Raw genomic sequence first — 8,779 nt, 5'->3', positions numbered from 1 at the left:
TCCCCTCTCCCCTGGAGGGAGAGCAGCTAGCCAAGCAATTACACCAGGCGATTCCATTGCCAGTGACGGTCCTCAGGACCGTTCCGTGGCACGAGGTTGGGTGTTTTCAAGGCTACTCCGACACTCGGTCCAGAAGTATGTCATCTGCCTCTGCTTCTCCCAAATCTCTGCCCCTCTTTATCTGTCCTGACCCAGGCTCGCTGTCTCAAAACCTCAAAGCTGCAACTCTTTCCGAGAAAGCCAGGAACACAGCTGTGAGTCCCATTCCCTGTGGGGGAGTTCCAGCTCTCCCTCCTGGCTCCAGATGTAAAGGAACAGCTGTGGGGGTGGCAAGATGCCTAGCTGGCAGCTAAGTGGGGCCTGGGAAGATGGAGAACAAAGCAGGGAGATACAGGCAAATGGCAGGGCTCTCGTAATTCTAGAGACTCGGGGAAAACAGCATTTTGTCCCCTGGCCCGGCAACTGGCTGGATGGGCCTTGCCAAATCCCTCAGACGTTGCCTGAGTCCTGCCCATCCCCATCCTGGCAGCCTGGGCCACTGGCAAGACCTTCTCTAAACTCCATTTTATGATTCCCACTTAATCTGAGAAAGGAAACTTGGCTTCCTTTGTCTGGCTCCACCCCTGCCCTCAGACGCACACCTCCCAGCATGAGGTTCTAGAAGCTTAAGGCTGGAGAGGGAAAGACAGGGAGTGGGGGGAGGGTTCTGCCACTCCCATCTGGCATCCTCCCACCCCCTCCTACCTCTGGAACGTTAAACCAGGATGCAAGATGCCAGGTTGGCTGTCCAGAGACGGGCTGCTCTGGGCCCCACCTGCTCGCCTGGCTGCACCAGGATGACAATGTATGACTTGGCACCGAGTGCCAAACCCAGTAACCATTTCCGGAAGGACCGTGGCCTACGCTGGGTCCCACGGGGTCCCAGAGACACTGCCGGTCTTTAGCAACCCTGTCTACTGCTGGGACAGGGGGCCCCCTGCCGTGATCCACTGCCCCGTCCATGCTCTCCCCAACTTGAAGGACACAGGGTATCACAACTCCTTCCGTTTTAGGAAAAATAGTTTAATGATAGGTTTCAAACCTCTTTTCTAGATGAGGTCCCATTCTCCGTGGAACCCCCATACCAGTGCTCTTCCCATGCCTGCTGGGAGGTAGCAGCCCCTCTCTGGAGGGCACCCACCCACTCCGGACATCCCTGCCCTCCTGGGAGGCCTGCTCTGGGTCTAGGCTTTGGCGGGCCCAGCACTTTTGTGTTTTTTATAAAAAGCGGGCAGAACACTGTACTATGCCCTCTCTTCCAGATACCATGGGACCAGCCCATGGCACATTCCTACCTTTTAATTAAATAGCCCATTAAATAACCTCCTAGTGCTGGTGGAGAAGGGATGCCACAGCCAACAGACCCCATGCCTCGAACGGCCTCCCACCACCCTAGGGCCTCCACCCTGACGGGATCGGGCCTCCACAAGAGCAGCCCGGGGCACGGCCTCATCTCAGACCTGGCCAGTACCAGGACCCGTCTCCACACAGGGGACGGTGAGTCCAGGCAGGTCCTGCTGGTGCCAGGCACCCCCACAGCCAGGGACGGGGCCGCTCAGGTGGCAGAGCGGGCAGACTGTTGGGTATAACTCCTGCCCAAGTCAGAAGAAGGTGAGGTTCTTGACTGCTCCAATCTCCAGCATCCGCTTGATGGCCAGGGCCTCTTGGGAGACGTTGTGGCCTGACCCCTGTGGAGACAGCCAAGGAAGCAAACTGAAGGACTCCCAGGGACCTCCCTGGCCCAAGAAGGTGCCTCTGGTGCACCCCACGGCCCTGCACTTCCGGGACCTCCCTTCCCCGTGCTGGCTCCCACAAGGAAGACAGGACCCGTGTGGCCAGACACAGAGGACTCCGGCTGGGAGTCCAGGGGTCTCGGTTCCAGTTCTGACCCTCTGAGTTCCTCACCACGAGCCACCTCTGGGCCCCTGGCACCACTCTCATTCACCCAGTGTCCCCAGCCCCGCCCCACAGCTCGGAAGCAGGGGCCGCTTACCGCCATGGATTTGAGCGTGATCTGTTCGTAGTAGTGAATGGTCTGCTTCCTGTTGTGGGCGTCTGGGTAGCCAAAGCCAGCGATGTGCACCAGGTCGCAGAGGTGGAGTGCCAGGGTGATGGCCAGCAGGCCTGTGGTGGGCTTCTGAGGGACAAGGGGGTGGGGAAATATTAGAGGGAGCCCTTCTCCCTTCCCCGCCTTCTAGGCCAGCGCTCTGCAACAGACTCTGTCATCCCTGCGGTGTTCTTCATGTCCCGTCTATATAGCAGTCACCAGCCTCGTGCGGCTACTGGGCATAGGGGCGGGGCTTGTGCAGCGGCAGTAGAGCTGGATCTCTTCCTTTATTTAATTTTACACTTAATTAACTTTTTAAATTTAAATAGCCACAAGTGGCTCATGGCTACCAGACTGGACAGTATAACCCAATGCGTCGCAGGGAGGTTTGGGCCTTTCAGGCATGATGATGGCACTCAGGATGACAATGATGATGACAGTAATAATAATAATAATAATAACATCTATTACCTTTTGAGCACTTACTGTGTGCCAGACACTATGTTAAGTATTTTACCCAGTATAATATATCATTGCCTCCAATCCTCACAAAAACACTTTGAAGTAGACCTTATGATGGGCCCCGTTTTACCAATGGGGAAACTGAGGCTTACAACTGTTAAAAAAAACTTGCTCAAGGAGTGGAAAGGCTCTGCTCTCCGCCTCGGAAAACCTCATCTCTTTCAGAAAACCCAGGCTCTCTCACTCACGGGCCGTGGGCCTCATGATGAGGGTGGGGTGGGCTCTCCCCTTCTGTGAAGTGGGGACAGCACCCTCTGGGCTGCTATGGGGACCTACCTTCTCCATCCCTAATTCATCCACGGGGAGGGGCAACCTGATACCCTAGGCTCGCAAATCCTGCCTTCCTCAGCTCCAGCAACCTGCCTTGCCGACCACTTGAGCTGCCCGCTCCCATTTAGGAACCGCTCCCTAGACCTTGTCAGGCCTCCCACTGCCAGGTTTTTCCTGGTGTCCCTGCCGAGCTCTCCTGTTGATTCAGCTGTCCCTTCCTGCCTGGGCCTTCTGTTTCACCCCTGCGGCTTCAACCACCACTGCGTTATCTTATCCAGTTCGCACCTTTGCCGAACCACATCTCCATGGCCTTCGAGCCAGCTCTGCCTAGACACGGGCTCCTGAAACTTGCCAGGCTCTCCCCTCCCCGCCGAACCCCCTCTATTGGTTAAGCACGTTGCCGTCCAGCCAGCTGTCTAAGCCGGAAACCTAGAATTGTTATAAATCTCTCAACTTCACTGAGAAATAAATGGTGTCGCAGGAGATCCCTAAGATAACCCCCAATGACCCCTGAGTGCCTACAAATCTGAGATATATTACACTATACTGCTCCAGAGGTGCCATCGGCCGTAAGATAGAGAGATAATCCTGGTGGGTTTGACCTAATCACCTGAGCTTTTTGCCTCTGGGTCTAGAGGGGGGCCATGGAGGAAGTCAGGGGTGTGAAGCACAAGAAGGATTTATCATGTCATTGCTGGCTGGAAGGCGGACGGGGGCTGTATCGTAAGAAACACGCACAATCTCTAAGACCCGAGGGTGTCAAGGCTGAGAACCGGCAAAGGAAACGAGACCTCAGTCCTGAAACCACAAGGAACTGAATTCCTCTGACAAGAAGAGGCTCGTCGGTTGGCTCAGTCGGTTAAGCCTCCAACTCTTGATTCCAGCTCAGGTCATGATCCCACGGTTCCCGAGTTCGAGCCCCGCATCTGCTCTGCGCTGACAGCTCGGAGCCCGCTTGGAATTCTGTCTCCCTCTCTCCCTGCCCCTCCTCCGCTCGCTCTCTCTCACTTTCAAAATGAAGAAGTAAACATTAAAAAATATTTCTAAACAAAAAGGATCTTGGAAGCGCATTCTCCCCCCTCAGCCTCCAGGTAAGAACTCAGTCCAGCTGCCAAGTGGATTTCAGCCTTGGACACCCTGCGCAGAGAAGCCGGCCGTCGTGCTGAACTTCTGGCCTCCAGAACTGTGAGGCCATCAACAGGTATTGCTTTAGGCCACTCAACTGTGGTGATTTGTGAGGTGGGCAGCAATGGGAAATGACTACATCAGGGACATCTCTTCCCATTCCCTTCCCATGCCCGGCTCCGGCCTTCCCTTTCTGTCCCACATGCCATCAGGGCCCTAAAACGTCACCTTGCTGCTCCCCTCCAACCTCACTTGCACTAGAACACAATGCTGGAGAAGCTGGCTGGTCTTGCCAAAAGAAATACCTTTTCCCCAAGTCTCTGCCCTATGGGCCCCATGACCCCTCAAGGCCCAACTCCAACCTCCTCTGGGTGGGGCCGGGGCGGGGGTGGGTGGGGTGCTCCCAGGCAGCCCCAGGCAGAGGTCTGCCCCTCCCCCCAGATCCTACAACATTTGAAACGACTCTCTATTAGCGCATTCTGCCACTCCATGTTGCAACCCGTGTGTTTATTCTGCTGGACTGAGTGTCCTTAGGGCAAGGTACAGGTCTTACCCCCCCCAAGCATGCAAATTTGGGGCTGGGACTGACCGGCTACAAAAGGAGGCATTCAACATATGGAGCTAAATCATAGTAGATGTTCAGTGAAGAATAAAATTATCTATTCAAAATTTGGCACATAGAGTGGAGCACCCACTGTGTACCAACCTCCATAACAGGCATGTTACAGAATCATGTTTTTTAATTCCACAAGGGCCTTAAGAAGTCAGACCTAATACTGTCCCCACCACACAGATAAGGGAGAGCGAGGCTCAAAGTGGCTGATCTGCCCAAGGCCATAGAGTAAGCAGGACAGCCGAGTCCCATCTGTGTTTGCTGGTTGCCTCTGAAACTATCCCACACAGCCTCTCTGCGGGCTCAAAGGACATGTGAGGAAGTCCTTGGGAAGGTACGAGCTGGTGGCTAAACTGTAACTTGCAAAACTATACCATGACTCCCAAAATTGACACGTCGCACCAAGCCAAGACAAACTGAAGCTCCTTTAATTCATTCTGACTAATATGTTCCAATGTAAGATCGCAGATAAAGTGACCTAACAGCAACTGCACAGATTCAGGTTGCTCCAAAGTCAAGGCCATGGACGGTCCCAGCAACTCCCTGGTTTATAAGTTCTGACCAGTGCCTAACAAAACCTCGAACTCCGGCCCCACGCCGTATACAGACCCTTCCCTCACTCCCCGCTCTGCAGATGCCCCATGGTTCTAAAAAGAGCTCACTCTCCCTTCCTGCAGACTTGGAACAAACCAGACTGAATACAGGGGTGTGCCTGGAGGCATGGTCCAGAGGCCATCACAGGTGCTGCTCAAATGCCAACCGTCGTCTCTATTGTTACTTTCCCCTCTCACGGGGTCCTCCGAGGCTTCCCAGGCCTCTAGAAATGTCGCAGCCCGAAGCTCTGGCTTCCCTGCCCACAGCCCCACCATCACCTGCTTAATCTTGCGAGGCTGCTGCATGGGCAGGTTCAGCAGTTTGTCAGCTGCGATCTCCATGAAGAAGGGGTTGAGAATCCGCACCTGTCTGGGGTTGACGTCCCAGATGAGGGGAGGCTGCTTCCAGAAGCCCTTTCGCACCTAGAGGGCACAGGGTTGGAAGGGAGATATGAGGATGTGAGGACCTTTATCAAGTCCAGCCCGGTGGTCATCAGAGGTGGGGTCCATGTGGTGGCATAGGCCCTCGGGAATGAGGGGTGAGAAGGGGAGGGAGGTGGAGGCCAGCGCCGGAGAGGGGAAGGGAGACCGGAGGAGAGAATCAGGGGGAGAGAGAAGGGAGGGCACTCCCCAGGGGAGGCCAGGTGACACAGTGTTTAGAATATGGGGTCCAACCACTGCTCACTTCCAAGGATATCCAAACAGGTAGAAGGGGCTTGAGTTTGAGGTTGTCAAAACATCTGGCAAAAATGCGAGATGAGACCATTCAGCATTTGACTGGATGGAAAAAAGACACAGTGGACCCAACCCGGAAGGGCAGATATCCTGTTCTAACCTACATCCTGCCTGGAGGTCACTACCGACCAGTTCCTCTGCTCCCAGATTTCTCACACATATTTTGGCAGCTTCCGTGTCCCAGGCAGCCTCAAGCCTGGGGTGCCCCTGGCTACCACCACCTGGCTCCTGCAGTCCGTCAGGCCCCGGCTGCTGGGGTGGCTTCTCAGAAGCCCCACAGAACATGGGGTTCACGCCTTCCCCTCCTGGCCTCTTCAGGACCACAGGGCAGACACGGTGGAGCATGACATCCTGAGACAGGCAGTGTCCCATACCTGGGCCTCGACCCCTCCCCTCCCAGTCTCCCCACTCACCCTCTTCTTATCACTCAGGATGGTCTCAATCCAGTGGAAGTCCATTGCCTTGAAAGCTACCAGGACAAGGAGCGTGTCTGGATTGTTCTCCACTTTGGGGTTGAAGTGGGCAGACTCAGGGTAGAAGAGACGCATGGTGGTCTTGGAGCCCACGTCGCCCTCATAGCCAGCCACTGGGGCGTTGTTCAATCTGGGAGGCGGGGTGGAGGGTGCCCGTCACCCAGAGCCCCGCTGGCCCATCTACAGTCACTCCCAAGCAGAAGGGGCGAGGGCCAGTCCCACAGACCTGATGACCACGTCGTACTTGTTGATGGCGTCTCCCAGCGAGCTATTGCGAAGCCGGTGCCCATTCCCCACCACCACGCAGCGGCGACATTTGAGACTGCCAACGGGAGAGGGTGATCAGCCGCAGGAGTGACCCCTGCTCCTGCTCCACTCAACCCCTGCCCTGGGTCTGCCTGGGGCCTGGCTTAGGGTTCCTTTTCAGGCCACCTCGGCCCTTGATCCCCACGGACCAGGCATCTCCCGGGAGTCCTGCTTTCACGCTCCTGCTGACTCCACAGCCCTGGGCTTTGACAGGAGAGGAGACTGAGCAGAGCACAGAAGACACAGGAGGAACGGAGGGAAACCCCTGGCCGGGGGGACTAATAAGCAGCCCCATTTCAAAGCCCCCTCGCCTGCTGCCCAGGCCTGCCCATTGCCACGGTGACACCCTGCCCGCTACGGCCCCCCGGATGCCCGGGCTCAGTTGCCGTGGACACTGGCGTCCCTGCCTCCTCTGGAGACAGGCAGGCTAGGAAGAAGGGTCAAATTGGCCACAGGGGACCAGAGACAGGAAGGCTCACTGGGAGAAGCTGGCCCACGACTGGCACCTGGGACCTGGGGGCAGGAAGGGGAAGGCGTTCAGACCCAGTGCAAGGAGCGGCTCCTTACCTCTGGATGCTCTCTGGAATGGAGTAGCTGGTGATAGCTAGAACCCGGAGAAGCAGGTCCTCTACAAAAAGATGAGGATTGGGACGGGTGATGACAACAGTAGCTTTGCAAAGGCTAAAGACTGTCCCTCCACCGCTCCCCAGAGGCTTGGCTGCCTCTTCCTCCCCTGACCTCAGCATCAGAGCCTGGCTCACAACGTGGGCGCTGGGACCATGGGCAGCGAAGAACAAGAAGCCGTGTGGCCAAGGTGAGCCCACCATTCCCATCAACCCCGCACGTCTTACCGCTCCCCTTGGTCCCATAGGGCAGCTCATAGGCAGACGGCGTCTTGACCCAGAAATAATCCTTCAGCTGCAGGAAGATGGGCTGATCTCGGGAGTAGCTGCACGGAGGTGAAAGCAGGGTGGGGATGAGAAAGGGATTAATCTTGAAGCCAGAATCAGGGTCAGGTCAGGCCCCGGACTGATATGAGGGATCAGGAGGATGTCCGCTCTCTGGACGGCCTCCCTGGAAACAGCTCTGTGCTGACATGTTCAAGGGCCTCTCCTCCCCTCACGGGTTAACCCCGTGACCTAACCCATGTCTGCTAACGCGGTCCCCTCCACCTCGCCGGCACTGAGGCCCCCACCCTGTGCAACCCTCAATCCACCTCACCCCATGCCCTGTCCCGCCTCAGCCTCAAGTACTTACTTGCCAAAGAGCTTAGAGGCCTTCCTCTCTGCCTCACCCTGGAAGCACGGCTCCTTCTTCTCTGGGCTGGGAAAATAAAAACTGGAGACAGAAAAGGAGAGGAGGCGGGAGCTCCGGTCACACCTCATGGACCCAGGGGCCAGCGTCCCAGGCAGCCCCAACCTTCTCCCACAGTGCGGGCAGTGTGATGTGATAGCAGCATACAATCCTCTCAACCCAAGTTCGCCCTGAAACCAGCTCGTTCTGGATCCAGTTCTTCCTTTCTCCTGAACTCCCCAGGTGGGGGCCCTGGGGAGCCATCCCAGACCCTACCCGCCAAACCCACCACCTGCCCTCCCGGAGGCATTTCGTGCCAGTAGCTCAAGGGAGGGGTCACGCCCCGGCCCTCAACACCCTCCTGGCCCCACTACGTCTGCCGCCTCATGACGCCCCATCCCTGAGCCCACGCCTGAGTAGAACCAATGGAAGGACATGGAAACTGGACTCACAGCTCAATGTACCTGTCTTCTCGGGAGATGGAATACCACACCATGACGATCAGGACCAGCGTCAACATGGCCAGGAGCTTCAAGCCTGCAGGGCACATGCACAGAGGAGCTAGAGGCTGAGACAGGCGGGTAGAGCGCCAGTCCACCTGCCCTGTTTTGGGCCCTTACAACCTCCAGCTCAAGCAGACCCAGTGGTTGGCCCTCGCCTGGCCCTAGTTTTCCAGCAGAGGGCTTGGACCTGAGTGTTTCCACGGTCTTTGAAGATGAAGAGAGGGCCCCCTGGCTCCCTGCCTGTCCCTCCACAACCCCCA

General features: G+C 56.7%; 1 protein-coding gene across 7 annotated transcripts in view; it reads right to left on the bottom strand.

Annotated features, from left to right (window-relative positions):
• Nucleotides 1-1,041: 1,041 nt before the first annotated feature.
• The window catches only part of ST3GAL4 (ST3 beta-galactoside alpha-2,3-sialyltransferase 4), a 32,887-nt gene continuing 25,149 nt past the window's right edge, over nt 1,042-8,779 (bottom strand). For 5 of the 7 annotated variants that reach the window (XM_058687260.1, XM_058687262.1, XM_058687259.1 and 2 more), the window contains 9 exons: nt 8,469-8,553; nt 7,981-8,061; nt 7,575-7,672; nt 7,291-7,351; nt 6,644-6,739; nt 6,358-6,547; nt 5,489-5,632; nt 2,033-2,176; nt 1,042-1,727 (listed from right to left, as the gene is read on the bottom strand). In XM_058687260.1, the coding sequence (XP_058543243.1) occupies nt 1,641-1,727; nt 2,033-2,176; nt 5,489-5,632; nt 6,358-6,547; nt 6,644-6,739; nt 7,291-7,351; nt 7,575-7,672; nt 7,981-8,061; nt 8,469-8,553 (986 nt within the window). In that variant the 3' untranslated portion in view covers nt 1,042-1,640. Of the gene's footprint in view, nt 1,728-2,032; nt 2,177-5,488; nt 5,633-6,357; nt 6,548-6,643; nt 6,740-7,290; nt 7,352-7,574; nt 7,673-7,980; nt 8,062-8,468; nt 8,567-8,779 lie in introns of those variants that run through there. The other 2 variants (XM_058687256.1, XM_058687261.1) reach the window with 2 other exon arrangements.

This window comes from Neofelis nebulosa, chromosome 10 (assembly GCF_028018385.1).
Source record: "Neofelis nebulosa isolate mNeoNeb1 chromosome 10, mNeoNeb1.pri, whole genome shotgun sequence".
NCBI lineage: Eukaryota > Metazoa > Chordata > Mammalia > Carnivora > Felidae > Neofelis > Neofelis nebulosa.
The sequence above is the reverse complement of the archived record's forward strand: the minus strand, read 5'-3'. Positions and strand labels throughout refer to the sequence as shown.